Raw genomic sequence first — 15,554 nt, forward strand, 5'->3', positions numbered from 1 at the left:
ACACATTCCATGGGAATCCATCCAATAGTTGTCGTTGCTTTTAACTAATAAACAGAAGTCTGGACCTCATGATGGCCCCTCAAAAAAAACGATAACGTTTATCTGCATTTGCCCCGTGCCTTGACCAGTTTTCTTTCCGCCGTCGCGATCGAACTATCCAGAAGGAATGTTCTGTGAAACGTCACTCGATGGCACTTCCAAATCACACACGCAGAATCCAGCTCCACCGTATTTTTTCCCTTTCCTTCTGTCCCGTCCTTTTATTTGTGTGAGTGGAACCTGTTGAGCGGCCCTCCCTCCCTCCCTCCGACGCTTTCCTTCAAAACTCCAACGTAGCTGTCGGAAGCCGTTAAAAGCAGACGATCTTGCGTTCCTGACGCCCGGCGGCAGGCTGACCGGGACCAGCTGCGAGATCCTCTGCGGCCCCAAAAAGAGTCGCCCTCCGCTGGGCCTTCATCGGCCTGCCTCTCGGGGGGCGAAGCACACCGCCGACACCTTGAGATAAGCCGCTGCAATTACGTTAATAAGTTCTGCTGTGATGACATGAAGCACATGTCATCGAGTGTGTTGAGGAAGTCATCATTGGCCTTGAAGGGGGACTATTGTGTCATTAGAAGGGAGAATGACTTAATGCTTCTGGAATCGGCGAGAGGAGGAGATGGCTTTGATCGGCCGCCGTCGTTAAGCGAGACCCGGGCTTGAGAGCACCAGCTGACAAGGCTTCTGTGGTAATTCTAAGCTTTGCTCCTAAAAGAAACCCACTGCCACTCAGAGCTTCACACAATCTCTGATGGTTGTTCTCTAATCCTTTTCATTTTTCACATTCGTGAGCACAGGAAGTGAGATATTCCCCTCCGAACCAATTTCTATTAATCGCATGTTCCTAATTTGCACCGGAGAAACTTATTTCCCAAAAAGAGTTCTCTGTGGTGCTTTGTCGGAGTGCTTCTGATTGTAATGGAAAACGAGTGAGTGAGAAGCAAAAGGAAAAATCAAAAAGACATATTGTTGTTCTGGATTTCAGCTCGTCTTGTAGTCTAAACTAAGACCGAGATACGACTAAGACCAGAGTGTATCGAGACCGAGACGACACCAAGACTCCGAGGGGTTGAGACCAAGACTAAGGCAGGGTGAGACGAAGTCAGGAAGACCAAGACCAGACCAGTTCAACTCCTTAAATCCATGTGAAAGACCCACTCCCACATAGTTGGCTGATAAAAGCACTATTTACATGTCTGGGGATTATTCAAAGAGGCCAGTTCGTTTTTTAAATGCTTCAGAAACAGGAGGACTTAAACATCTTTTGCAGCCAAATCAAATTGTTTACAGGACGTTTAACCTTCTTTTCTTCATAATGCATGAAATACTTGCATTTTTGTCTTGACAGGGCTTGTGCAAAGGTATTAAAGTAGTCCCATTAAGACTTTCAACGAGGATTCTCGAGACCCAAGCCCGATGTTGAGAACCGCAGCGCTGCTGTACGTCTCGCGTGTTTTCTGTTTTTCTGTGCCTCCCAGTTAGGCTTGGCGCTGAAGTGATGAGTAGATTAGTCCTTTACGTCGCTCAACAAGCAAAATTGCATGAACTTGCCGGTTCCAGCCTCGCAAAATTGTGAGGATTTTCTGCTTTGCTCTGCTTCGCGTCACTATAAATTGGGTGTATTTGAGAATTGAACAGCTAGTTGGACATAACGAGCAGTCTTAAGTCGTTCTTGCTTTGCACTCCTTCCTATCGTGTCTTCATTGGCAACAATGAATGTGAGGGTGCTAAAACCACCGGCGTGTGAACGTCCCCTAAAATAACTCTGCAGCTGTTTAAACCATGAAAGAAACTAAGACTACATCAAAAACAATAACTTGATGAGACCAACATAGCGAGATCCTAAAATACCCCGAATCATCGGCATCCCGTGAAAAAGGGAGGGGCGTTCCTCCGATGAAGACGGTTTTGTAGAATAAGCGACTAATCTGAATATTAAGGGAGCTTCATCTTTGAAAAGTTTTCTCTGGGCGCGTCGGCTCCCTGAACTTCGCTTCAGTGTTCAACAGCCTGGAGAAAAAAAATTATCACACTGAGGATTTCGGCGCTCAACAGTAATCAACAGCAGCACATTAGCGATCCAGATGGTGCTGACTACACCAGTAAATTAGACCCAGGGCCCCCCCCCCCCCCCCCCCCGTCACCCCACCACAGAGGCCACTGCCTCCGGCCCCGCGCTGCTCTTCTGTAACGTCGTTGTAGATTTACACACACTCTCTCACCCATCAAGTGTCTCTATGCATGTACTGTATTGTAATTCCTGATCACGTTAAGTATTCGTATACTAATCTGACATACACACAGCTGCGTTTCCCAGCTTTTAGCCTTTTTTTTTTTTATTTTTGATCCCCCTCTTCCTCCATTCTGCTCATTTTTTTCTTCCACTGGAATTGTATGCAAATCTCCGCTTTGCTGAGGAAATAATAAGCAGGAGCGAAGATAAGTTCTGGTCCAAGGTGTCACCTCAAAGAAAAGGTGTGTGTGTGTGTGTGTGTGTGTGTGTGTGTGTGTGTGTGTGTGTGTGTGTGTGTGTGTGTGTGTGTGGAATTCTGCTGCTTGGCACAGGAGGTGCAGTACCCCGATGCCACCAGAGAGAGGCAGTGGTGTGTTGTTGCAGGGATGTGGTCGTGGCGAGGCATTTTCATGGGGTTGTAGGCGTAAGTGTGAGGAGGAGGAGGAGGAGGAGGAGGAGGAGGAGGAGGAGGAGGAGGTACAGCACTGCCAACATTACCCCTGGCAACCTTGATTAAGACAGGATATCGTTAGAACAATTGCTCTTGTGATGATTACATAGTGAATATTCCTGCACACATGTGCAGCAATGACATTTGTTTTATTCCCCCCCCCCCCCCCCCCCGCCCCCCCGCGCTGCACAGACTGCGGACAGCTGAGAGGCCCGGCTGCTGCCATGTTGTCGCTCTGACAGGCGTGCAGTCTGGAACACAGATAAGCAGACGGACTGAGAACCTCCCAGTAGTTGAGAATAAGGAGCGCCATAAGGAAGAGAGTCGCTTATCTCCACACTGGCTTTCCACTAGAAAAACACACACTGCCAAATATGCAGGTAGAGGCGGAGGTCGACGACGCAGTGTCATGAATATACATGTACTATCCAGCGTTTGTCTCTCCTGCCCGATCGCGTGTCAGCTCTGCTAGGTGGACTGTTCATAACGCTGACCTCCCGTTTTTTAAAAATCGACCTTATTGAAGCACATTTCTGACGAGGCCTCCTGTCCCTTTCTCTCTCCCTTTGTGCAGATCGCCTTCTCGCAGCACAGTAACTTCATGGATCTGGTGCAGTTCTTTGTCACGTTCTTCAGGTAAGCAGCCCCCCCCCCCCCCCCCCCCCCTTCCGCCTGTCAATTCACTTTCTCCAAACCACAGATGTGTTGGTGTTAAAGCGGACGTTTCTCTGTGTGTGTGTGTGTGTGTGTGTGTGTGTGTGTGTGTGTGTGTGTGTGTGTGTGTGTGGGGGCGGGGGTGAGATGCAGTCTGAACCCCCCGCTGATGGATCACCAAAAGCTGCTCCGCTGTGCCTGTGTGCGTCAGCCATTACTGTGAAGAAGCACTGCAGCTCACTGGTTTATAGGAGCTGGTTAGTTGTCGCCATGCGCACAAAGTTCATTTGTTGTCATCGTACGACAGGGCTGAGCAACGAAACGCAGTGCCACAGTAATCAACACACAAGACGACGACGTCTGTGAAGGATTGCAACTCTTATGTTACTCCAGCGTTCGTGCACACACACACACACACACACACACACACACACACACACGAGCAGCTACGCCTACTTTTAATTGCTGCAGGTGAACGGGGAAAACGGAGGTCTCCCAAAAATAACCCAACCTGCTCTGATATGTGAATGACTGTGTTCCTTTAATCCCGTTCAACTGGGCAGCACATTGTCATTTAGTGCAAAATCGTCTACATCGCCAACCTTTCCTTTTACGTAGGCTAACCCCATCTCAGGCTGCTCTCAGAGCTGTGAATCCTGTGATTTAAGAGTCACCTGTCAACGGTTCTCGATGCATCTCCGTATTTAGCATCAGTTTTCTATATTTGCTACTTTCCCACCAGTTACCGAAGCAGTCAGATAACATCTAAACCGACTTTATTATTTAGAAAATCATTTATAAATACATGAATCCTTCTGCGTAGTATGACTAGTTTTTTCACACAGCAGCTCTGACAGGACTCTGAATGCCTATGGGGTTTTACAGTGCATGAATTAGCTCAGAGGCTCTTTCCAAACCCGTAGCTCTTCTACAGCGGTTTGATTTCAGCCGACATGCACGTTTCTTTTTCAGCCCGACTGAGAGGCTGATGCTGGTAGCGAGAGCAACAAGTTAGCGCACCGCCTCTCAGCTCCGTGCACAGTACGTGTAAGCTCCGCCCCCACTGACACACGGAGACCAGAAGAGAAGAGAGAAACTAGCGTTGATGCTAACTACCTATGCATTTTAGAATTGACACGTTTCCACACTTTCCAGCTAACAGTTGATTTATTATTTGTATTACATTGACCATAATACATTTTCCTATACTTAAAGTTGCATGTTTTTGGGTTTTTTTTGGGCCAATAAAAAGGCACAACGAGCTAAAGGGGCCTAAGTTGAAACCACGCCCCCAACGGTGATGTCACGCTGTACTGCCGCACCCTGCAGTACGCTCTGACGTCACTGAAGGAGGGCGAGTTAAAAAGGCGCCGGCGTTTAGCAAAGCAGAGATAGTCGGCTGCTGCTCACGGCTCTTGAAGTCGACCATGTGTGACAGCATCACATATACGCTATATTCTGCATTTATTTATTCAGCAGATGAAATATTCAAACCCACGATTCCACATCATGGAAAGGAGATGGGAAAAAATGTATTTGATGTCTTTTTAGCTCTGCACGCGTTCCTCCGTGGTTCACCCTGACAGACAGTTGCTTTGGATCTCGAGGGGAATTTAAAATGCGTTTCTCAAGGATCCCTGTCAGAGCAACGTGTTGCTTTCTAAAGATGGAGGCGCTGGTTTTACCGGTCGGTGCCGAACACGTGTGTCGAGCTGTGATGAATCCCTGAACCTCGGGAGCTGCTCTGATGTGTTATTGATTTTTTTTTTTTTTCTTCTCTTTTTTAAATGTGAGGCACCACAAATTGGGTGCACAAGTGTGTTTGATGCATGCTCCACTGCATGTGTGTATCTTTTTTTTTCTTCTCCCGTGTGTGTCCTGTGAGTGTGTTTGCGTGTCGCCTAGAACCCAGAGGAGAAATGTAGGACGCTTTCGTCTCCACAATGTCCTGAAAGAATCGCCGGCTCTTTCAACTCGTACTGCTTTTTATTGATCCGGGCCTCCATGTACAGGTAGAGACGGCTTTGATGGGGTTGATTTGAAAGATTCTTACAATCATGTTTAATAACAGTATGTTTCAAGCATCGATTGACTAAATCACCGTTCACTCTGGAGGGTTATTTGTTATTATCGTTGCGGTTGTTATTCGGCTGTAATGGCTGCAGGTCCACACGTGACGCCTTCGCTGCCTCTGCAGACAGACGCAGAGCCTGCAGCTCACGATGCTCCTGTGTTCATACGACGCGTCAGCATCTCAATGTTTGCATGTCAGCATTCAGAGCGTGCAACCTGCGCCTATAGCTGTGTGCAGCATCACCGCAACGCCTCTCTCTCTCTCTCTCTCTCTCTCTCTCTCCATCCATCTTTCTCTTTACCTCCTTACCTTTTTTTTATCGCCTTCCCTCCTTCCTTTCTTTTCTGTTGTCATCTCTTCACCATCTCCCCCTTCTGTTTACTTTCTCCTCTCCTCCACTCATCATTTTTGCATTCCCCCCCCCCCCGCTCTTTCCTTCTCCCTCCCTCCTCTCCTCTTTTTGTCTCTCCCATCCTCCTTATTTCCCTCCCCCTCATGCTCTCCTCTCACTCTCCTTTCATCTCCTCCTTCTGTTCTGCTTTCCTCCTCTCCTCCCCTCCCTCTGCTTCCTTCTCTTCTGTCCCTCGCTTCCCTCCTTTCCGTCAGTCTCCCTCGTTCCGTCGCCCTCTCTTCCTGTCCTCTGTTTTCTTTCCTCCCACCTCTCCCTCTGATTTGCTCTTAATCCCACAGCTCAGTCTTGTTTTTTTTGTTGTGTGTTGATGTGTGCGCTGGCTGCCACTGATTTAGCACAGATGAGTAGACCTAAAGTTAGCGAGCTCGCAGCCTTGTCCCTGTTTGCTTCTGGTTCTTTGGGGCGCCGCATTGTTTGTGTTTTTTGCGGGGGAGGAGAGGGATGCTAATTAACGTGGAAATTGTTTGCTCTTCTCCACTACCCGACTTTCTCTTTCTCTGCGTCTTAATCTCGCTCTTCCTGCGCTCTCGGTGCTTTCTCTGCTCCGTGCCGTGTTCCCCTGTGGGGACAGATGAAGGTGGTGCCATCCCGTTATCTGCAGCACCAGCAAAGATTCCCCCTCAAGTGTTCTCCAGCCGCAAAAAAACAAACAAACAGCAAATGCATTAAACATCAGCAGCAACAACAATCACATGCGCTCACATATTCACGTCCGGCTGTCCAGCAGCTCCTCACCTTCGGCTCGTTGTGTTGAATCGTGTTGTTTTTTTTTAAAGTGAATCCACGCGTCTTTGTTTAAACTCGAGTCAGGAACATTTCATGGAGAACTTTTTCATGAATGTCATACAAACATAATTCTGTCTCTAGTTGTGCAAATTAACTGTTTTCTTCCAGGCCTGGAAAAATCCCCTGAGAATGTAAAAAAAAAAATCCAAAATGTTTTTTTTTTTTTTTTTGGAAATGCAATGAAAATGTATTTGTGCGCTTTTTTTTTCACTCAAACTGTCACGTTTTTAATTTAAAACTTGGCGGCTGCTAAAGCGAGCACCCTTTGAAGTAAAAGTGACCTGAATGACAAATTTCTTGGCTACATAAGTCCAAACTGCTGCATGGAGGAAGCTGAAAGAGCCATCATAAAATGCAACCTTTTTTTTTTTTTTTTTTTTTTTTTAACATTGCACACTGGGACGTATTTGTCATGGAGATATCACTGTCGTTGTGAAGTCTAACTTTTTACATCATCTAGCCTACATCTCTCTCTCTCTCTCTTTCTCTCTCTCTCTCTCTCTCTCTCTCTCTCGCCTTCAAAAAGAAAAAAGTAAAGTTTGTTCGTATGTTTTATAAATAGTTCGTGTGGTTTATGAAGCCAGCAGTTCTGCAAAGGTGCATATGAACGTGAGCCGTAACCTACACAGGGTAATGTGTCTTGGGGTAAATGAGTTGTACTCTCATATATATAATTCAACATAATTAAAATGATGAAATACCTCTTTAATGTCCTATTCAGCCAAGTGTTCATATTTCAGTCTGCCAGTGAAGTGGGATCCCAGTTCTTTGTTGTGGGACCAGATTTTCTTTTCTTTTTGATGGATGCTTTAAAGTAACAGGAATAAAACTAGTCCACAAGCACGCTGACCACTCGCTGGCGCGCTGCGGCGCCTCTTAGATAAAAAAAAAAAAAAACTTGACTTCTAATAGTGTCCCAGAACATTCTCTTATTCCCCTGAGAGACCTCCTCCCTGTCATATCTGTGCTGCAGCTCATATTAAAACACTCACAGCTTTCTGCTTTGCACTTACATCCAACCCAAGAGCTTGCATGTATTTTTAGCGCGTTACTGGTGCCGGAGAACCTCCTTAATGCTGGCGCTGTTTAGCACCCGGAGGTGTCGCTAGTCCGAAAGAATAGGTTCTGATTGACGGCAACCTCTGGTTCTGAAAAGTGAAGCCGAAGTGGAAGCGCCTTAAAGCTGTAACTCGTCTAATGGGCAGCAGGGGGCGACTCCTCTGCTTGCAAACAGACACGTTAGGAACAGAACAACGACTCTACTTCTCTCTTGATTTATTACCTCGGTGAACATTGTGAACATGAGCTTATGGTCTCGATCCGTAGTTTCCAGTCTGTGTCTGGATGGCCGGTTGGCGTTTGTTGCAGACTCTCAGATTGATGACTTGCTTTGAGGCGGACCTGGAGACTTCTGGACCCCACCCGAGTTCACGCCTCAGCAAAACTACGCCTTAGTCGTGGAAAACCTGACGCAGCTGCTCGCTTGAAGCCCACAGGAGCACATTTAAGAGGATAAATCGGCTGATTTTATTATTCTTCTTGTCAAAAAAAAATAAATCCCTCGAAAAGACCGAAATAAGCAAAACACATCGATCCCACCGACGAGTATTCTGTGTCGTATCGAGGTTCACATCTTAGTCCTTTTGCGCCACAAATCTCCATTGTTGTCCACAAAGCATTACTGTAAAAAGCCATTAGTGAGCCGCACAGTGGCACCGGGTGACATGTTCCCTCACAGCGGTCCACTTTAATGACCTCCACAGAGCTCAATCGGCACCAGGCGAGCTTTAACACCCTTGAAATGTCATCCTCTTTGAGATGAATTATTAAAATATACAACACATTTAATTATCTTTATTTATCTCCCTTTTTCTTGCGTGTTTTTTAAAAAAAGGAGCGGTGATTCTTATTGGGGTTGCCGGCTGTCTGAACACGGATGTGATTTGGTTTTTGGAAGGAACAAGGCGGTACCAGCAGTTTGACGGATCCTTTACTGGTTTTGATCTGTCGTGATTTTGAGCATCAAAGCGCCGCCGTTAAAATCTACCCGACGATGGATTCCTAATCGTCCCGAGTGGCGGCGTCGGCCATCGGCATGCAGCAGCAGCAGCGGCGGTGTTATTCCACTCGCCAACCTTGTTCTCGACCATTTAGCTCGTTAAAGCGGGGAGGTGATTAGCGTCGTCACTCCCGGGTCTCTCGAGTCAGCATGCTAGCTGTGTGTGTGTGTGTGTGTGTGTGTGTGTGTGTGTGTGTGTGTGTGTGTGTGTGTGTGTGTGTGTGTGTGTGTGTGTGTGTGTGTGTGTGTGTGTGTGTGTCGCTCTCCACCTCACCTCCGCCGCCTCTTTTCTTCTTTTTTATCTGATACTTGTGCTAGAATGGTACTTTTAGGACAGTGCTGTTGCCTAAACGTTGCCTGAATTCATAGTTTTTCTTTTTTTTGAGCGGGGGGGGGGAATAAATCGTCTTGAAGCAGCTCGGGTCACAAAGGTACCGGTCCTCCGAGAGGCGGTCTAAAACCAAGAGGAGGACAGCGTAAATTATTCATTCACGGGGAGAAGTTCTTTTGGCAGACGTCTGCAACTTTGGCCAGTTGCACTTTTTTTCTGGTCGATTGGACCGCTGTGCTTCTCCTGATTTTTGCTTTTGAGGATTCAGCGTCTCCTATTTACACATAATATTGTTCGGCGTGTGGATTTATCTTATTGAGGAAGAAATAAAACCAGCCTCTCTCTCTCTCTCTCTCATATATACGGGTGCAAAGCTGTGCACACACACATCCACTCACACTCCGGCCTGTTAACGTTTCACCAGTAGAGATTCAGTGGAAATGACATTTCAACATATCAAATTGTCATTTTGACTCGTTAGATTAAGCTTTCTGTACAAACAATGTTGGTTAATTCCTTTTTCACTACTAACAATAACTATTACAGATGTCTAGTTGGACTACCACATGTGGAAAAAGGATTGTGACTAGTAGACATTTTATTTCCTATTTCAGGTATGAGGAATTTCAGGTTGATTCATTTAAGATCTCTCTACTGTCATCTTGACTCGTTGAAATTCCTTTTTTGATATCTAAAATTGAAAAGGAATGACAGATATCTCAAATTGACCAATACACTTTCTACTAGTGTTACTATTTTACTCATTTTCAGACATGAAATGCAATTCTAGATAATCTGTAATCAAGTTCTCACTAGTTACAATTCCAAGCCGATCAATAATTATATTTTGTCTCAATTTAATTTTACATGTCTAGAATTCCATTCATGGTGTCTGTTATGTAAAAACAATTGTAGAAATCTGCAGTGAACATTTTGACCGGAGAGAATTGAGTTGTGTAGATAATTGGAATTGTCACTAGTCCAAAAAAAACGTCATGGATTTTTGGGCTTAAAATGATAAAAAGTCAAAATTGATTGACAGACACCTGCAATTTAGTTTGAGTAGAAGTCAACGGTAAACATTTACTGGTTTTTAATTAAGTTAAAGATATCGTCAATGATCGTCGACTCGGTTTAATAAAACGTCAAAATGGAATCGGACAGATGAAATTGAGTTGAATAGAAGTCAATGGTAAACATTGAGTTGTTAAGAAGTACAATTACTATTACCGCTACTGCTTAAATGTGGACTTGCCACACACACACACACACACACACACACACTCACACACACACTCAGGTTGCGGGTCTCTCTGTGTTGGTCCAGGTCGTGGCCACTCGAGCGTATTTTGGCAGCTTTGAAGTGGCGACGGAACATGAATAATTCTGTTGTCGTGATCGTTCTCCCGCCTCTCGGCCTCTTTTAAGCACATCTGCAGGTTTAGACACAGAAACACACAGAAACAGCCTCTATTCAAACACAGGAGGCGACCAGCCACTCAGTGGTGCTGCGTGCCCTCTGAGCAGCATGATTACCCTTCTCACACACACACACACACACACACACACACACACACACTGAATGTGTTTCTCTACTGCATCTTCGAAGCTGTCGGTCTGCAATAGTGCATGCGTCGGGGTCGTCCTCAATGCAATCAATTCCAAATGTCAATTTAAATTGCAACCACTTTACCGACGACAGATCGTTCCCAATTATTTCCCCGTGGCATTTGTTCTCAGTGGCTTCATTATCGAGCAGGGAGCCTCCCCGTCATCCCACTCGGACAGCGATCCATCACCGTGATTTGTGGAAAAATAAATAAAAAATAAAGAGAGAGAGAGTGACATTGACCCCAAACCGTGACGTGCGGCCCGGAGCGCCGCCTCGCTGTTTTCCCTCTCACACTCGTCTGTGTTTGTACACAAACGTCGGCCTCCATCAGCGTCACCAGCAGCGCTGACGGGGCGGCTGATTGGTGATTGACAGCAGGACAGAGTGTGGAGGACTCCGCAGCGCAAAAAAACCCCCCAAAAACATAAACCGGAGCTGTGATTTTATCCAACTGTCACGCGGCTGCTGTTCAAACTTTTGAAATGTTGAGTTAACAGAAAATGTCTTTTAAAGAAAAGAGGATTTTTATCACATTGTTCATGATTGGCAATGTTTGATATATTTGCACCATATATCTTAAATTGAGTTGTAGCTGACATCAGTTATTGAACAGAATATGAATCAATCATTTAGCATTTAGAATTTCCTTGTTAGTATCAAAATATACGTTATTAAAGCAGCAGATCACTTTTAACGGGGTTTCCTCATTTTTCTACGAGCAGTCAGACGTCAACGCAAACGTCTCTCTCTCTCTTTCTGTCTCTGTCTCGCTGTTTCTCTGTCTCTCTCTCTCTCTCTTCCTCTCTCTCTGTCTGTCTCTCTCTTTCTCTCTCTCTGTCTCTTTCTCTGTCTCTCTCTCTCTGTCTCTCTCTCTCTCTCTTCCTCTCTCTCTCTTTCTGTCTCTCTCTCTCTTCCTCTCTCTCTGTCTGTCTCTTTCTCTCTCTTCCTCTCTCTGTCTCTCTTTATTTCTCCTCTCTCTCTCTCTCTCTCTCCCCCTGTCAAAACAGGTGACAAAACAGAATTACATTGCCATGTCAACAAAAACATGTGCCTCTTTCTCTCTCTCTCTCTCGCAATGGAGAGAGAGAGAGAGAGAGAGAGAGAGAGAGAGAGAAAAAACTCTCATTCAAACCCTGTCCGCCTGTCCTAAGGGGCCTCCCCGGGCATTCAGCAGGGGCTGCCGCAGGTGCTGTTCCAGCTCTCCCCTCCTCTCCTCTCTTTTCTAGCCCTCTGTCTCTTTCTCCCTGTGACTCTCTGCCTCCTCTCCTCTCTTTTCTAGCCCTCTGTCTCTTTCTCCCTGTGACTCTCTGCCTCCTCTCACTCCCTCCATCTATATCCGAACCTTTGTTGCGGCATCAGCTCCCGTCCGTTTACCTCCCTGCCTTGGTGTGTCTTTCCTTTCTTGTTTTTATTTGTTTTTTATTTTATCTCTGCGCTGCTTCTCTCCACCTTCTTTCTTATTCCTTCCACATTTCCAACCTTCTCTTCATCTTCCTCCCCTGTCTGCCTCCTTTCTCGCTGCCTCTTTTTCTTCTCCCTCCCTCACATTCTTTAACACTCTCTCTGTGTATCTGACCTCGTTGTCAGGTCATCAGCGAGGAGCCAGAGTGAGATACAAGTAGAAGATGGAGCAGATAGAGGGAGTGCAGGAAGCCGCCTCGTGGCTAAACCCCCCCCCCCCCCCCCCCCCCCCCCGATAGGTCCACAAGGAGCTGAAAGCCGCTCCGCTTCCCGATTAATAATACATGACTCAGATCAGTCGCGTTCATCCTCTGCTGCTCCTCCTCCTCCTCACCTGTAATGAGCAGGGAGGAGAGCAAAGGGAACGTGAACAGGGGCCGTAACGCCCTCCTGGGGGGTCCCAGGAGGGCGGCGAAGTCTTTTCTTCCCATCGACCTCGCGTCCGCTCCCCTCACGCCTCACACGTGCGTCTTAAAGGATCTCTTGAAGGTTCGCTCATCTGTTATTTGGGGGTTTTTTTTGCAAGCGTTTGCTGTGGTTTGATGAGAGGCATTGTCCTTGGAGTCCTCATGCTCACCCCCGGTTGCAGGATTGTGGAAAATGATTTATGGAAAAGCCATTTTTTCTTCTTCTTCTTCTTCTTTTATTGGTTTTGGTCTGATCTCTTTACCTGCTCAGAATGAATGGTGCGTTGGCTCGACTTTGCTCCAGCTTTTAGAGGGAAGCTGCTCCTTTATTCACCAATCAATTTCTAAATCCTCCTATTCCCTCACTTGTTTTTGTCCCTCTTTCACTGCAGTTTTTTTTTTTAGTTTTTTTTTTATTTATCACCACTGCTGCTCTTTTCACTAGATCACATCTCGCATCTAGCAAAGTTGTCAGCCTTGAATGGCTTCCTACAGGTACACACCAGTGCACCCATTGCAGCTCCAGATGTTCAGTATAAACGACGTGTTTTTTAGCACAAAAAAAATGTGTCGCAACGGCTATTTTATTGAACTTCCGAAAAGGGCAATTTTCAAACCAAAAGCGGCAGTTTTAATTAGCCGTAAGCCTCTCGTCTCAAGAGGTGAAACGATAACTGTGGTGGCAAATTTAATTATCTGTAGCTAATTAACATCCATGAATTGGCAGTGGGAGCGATGAACAAGGCTGTTTGAAGGAAGAAGAAAAAAAAAAAAGTGCAGTTCAACCTGTTCACACCTCACTGCAGCAGCAGCAGCATGCTTCTGTTGGTCCTCAAGCGAAAAAAGATCTTTAGTCGACTAATTAATCTACAAACAAAGAATCATGCAAATGCTCCACTTTAAATCTTGTTTACCAAAAATGTGCTGGTAGGTTACTTGGAAATCAGTCAATCAGCATGAAAACAACAATCAATTAAAGAAATATTAATTGACTGCGACAGAAAATGACCACCTTATGCTATGGCTGCTTCATAAGGACGTGCCGTATTCGATTTATCTTTTTGTCTCGCCTACCAAAAGAGAATCTAGTGCCTATCTCCCATCTCCTATTGTGCTCGGAGTGAGTAAACAAACTAACCAAAGCTGAAGAGATTTATACAGGAATTTGTATTCTGCCACATGTTCCGCCCTGCTTCCATTTCAGCTGGGTTAGAGAGCCTGGAAGTGTCCCACCGCCCACAGTGCTGCAGGGTTTGTAACGGTGACAAGCGCCGGCCAGAATAGGACCTCCGAGCGGCTGCCGGTCGGTGCGCGGTTCAGCGGGCAAACTTATATCCGCTGTAGTGAAACGAAAAATGGCGTTTGGCTGTCGAGCGGGTTTAATTTCCCACTGTGGGGTAAAAGCCAGCGGCGGGCAGGCGTGTGGATTAGTATTCAGCTGGCTGTGGACAACAGAGCCGGTCTGTTGGTGTTTGCCCCGTGGCTGTTGTCTCGCTGTCAGGTTAGCCAATGACACGTCAGAGCTCACCTCTCTGGCCTCGGCAGCTCGTGGATATAATACGCTCTCGTTCCACACTCCTATCCGCCGCTGAAAACGGACAGATTCCATCGTTTTTAAACCTGCCGTTCAGGACTTCTTTTTTTTTTTTTTTTTTTTGCCTACAGTTACATAATCATACTTTGGACATTCTTTTCCATTGCACAGCCAAAGAAATGGGTCCAAGAACTAAACTAATTCAACAGTTTGTCCATTGTAGCAAAAGTATCACCCAAAAATAGCATCAATATAATATCATTTATTGCGATACATCACTGAACAAATCAACCCAGTTGGCCTAAAATTCACTGATTTATGAGGCACAACCATATTTAAAAAGCATGTGTGGCTAAATCATTAAAAAGGTTTTAATCAGGGCATTTAACAAACAGACAAAACGGGTGTGGCCTCACCTATATTGCATCAGCAACCAATGAGAGGCAATAGCACGACCTGCATGATAACACGACCTGCATGATGACACGACCTGCATGATAACACGACCTGCATGATAACACGACCTGCATGATGACACGACCTGCATGATAACACGACCTGCATGATGACAAAAAGAATCAGAACAGAAACATGTTTTTAACTCGTCATTTGCGGAGTACAAAATGATTATCATTATAATTTAAAAATTAGTTTTTAACATTTCCCTAATTAGCTGCCTGAGAGGAAACTGTTTTTGCAAATTAGTCATAAAAATACTATTTTTTTTAAAGGTACCCTTCAGAGTTTTGGGCCACTAGGGGGCACCATAGAATGATTATTCAGCTTTCATAAGCGAATCCACATATCTTTTGCCAGCCAATGTGAAGCACAAAGATGTTTGACATGACATTTCTTACAGAAACAGTTGGCGGCAATAAAATGAGAGAAGACCACCGGCCAAAGCAAACATTTCAGGCTTCAAAACGTTCAATAAAAAGCTTTGATGAAGCTTTACGAGGTAAGAAATCCATTCAGCGTGTTTGTTAAGGCCTTCAGGACAATACAATATGATGTAGCAAGAAACCTCAAACGCAAACACAACAGATTGTTTCCAGGGAAAACTCCACAGGATGTGTTAATTTTCCTTTTTTATAGGGCGGACATGTATTATTCATACATGTATTTATACCCGACGCATCGCATCGCACCGTATCGTTCCGACACATTTACTTTAACCTCCATGACACCTCTGCATCTCCATCTGTTCTCAGTGACACCGCGGAGTCGATGGTGGTGTTCTATAGTGGCTGTAGGCGGAGACAACGTCACTGCTGCATGATAATTCAGTTACACTCCAATCGCACCAGTTGAAGTCACAGCTTGGATCAAATTCCATAGCTGCAGTTTAAAGTGATATGGTATCGCATTCCTCTATAGATAGACATATACAAATAAATGTAGTCAAGTGAAGCAATGAAACGAGGGACATCTGTCTATCGACGGAGAAAGCCGAGTTCTCCAGCTCGCGGAGCAGTGCCTACAAGTCCCAGGATGCATTGCA

The 15,554-nt window shown here is 45.6% G+C and overlaps 1 protein-coding gene across 1 annotated transcript in view; it reads left to right on the forward strand.

Annotated features, from left to right (window-relative positions):
- atrn (attractin) overlaps window positions 1–15,554 on the forward strand; it is a 104,031-nt gene that overhangs the window by 35,757 nt on the left and 52,720 nt on the right. Inside the window, exon 17 of the mRNA XM_068718130.1 lies at window positions 3,298–3,359. Within this exon, the coding sequence (XP_068574231.1) occupies window positions 3,298–3,359 (62 nt within the window). The remainder of the gene's footprint in view (window positions 1–3,297; window positions 3,360–15,554) is intronic.

Source organism: Cebidichthys violaceus, unplaced genomic scaffold, assembly GCF_023349555.1.
Source record: "Cebidichthys violaceus isolate CVI_PGR_0920_01 unplaced genomic scaffold, fCebVio1.0.p SCAF_22, whole genome shotgun sequence".
Taxonomy (NCBI): Eukaryota; Metazoa; Chordata; class Actinopteri; order Perciformes; family Stichaeidae; genus Cebidichthys; species Cebidichthys violaceus.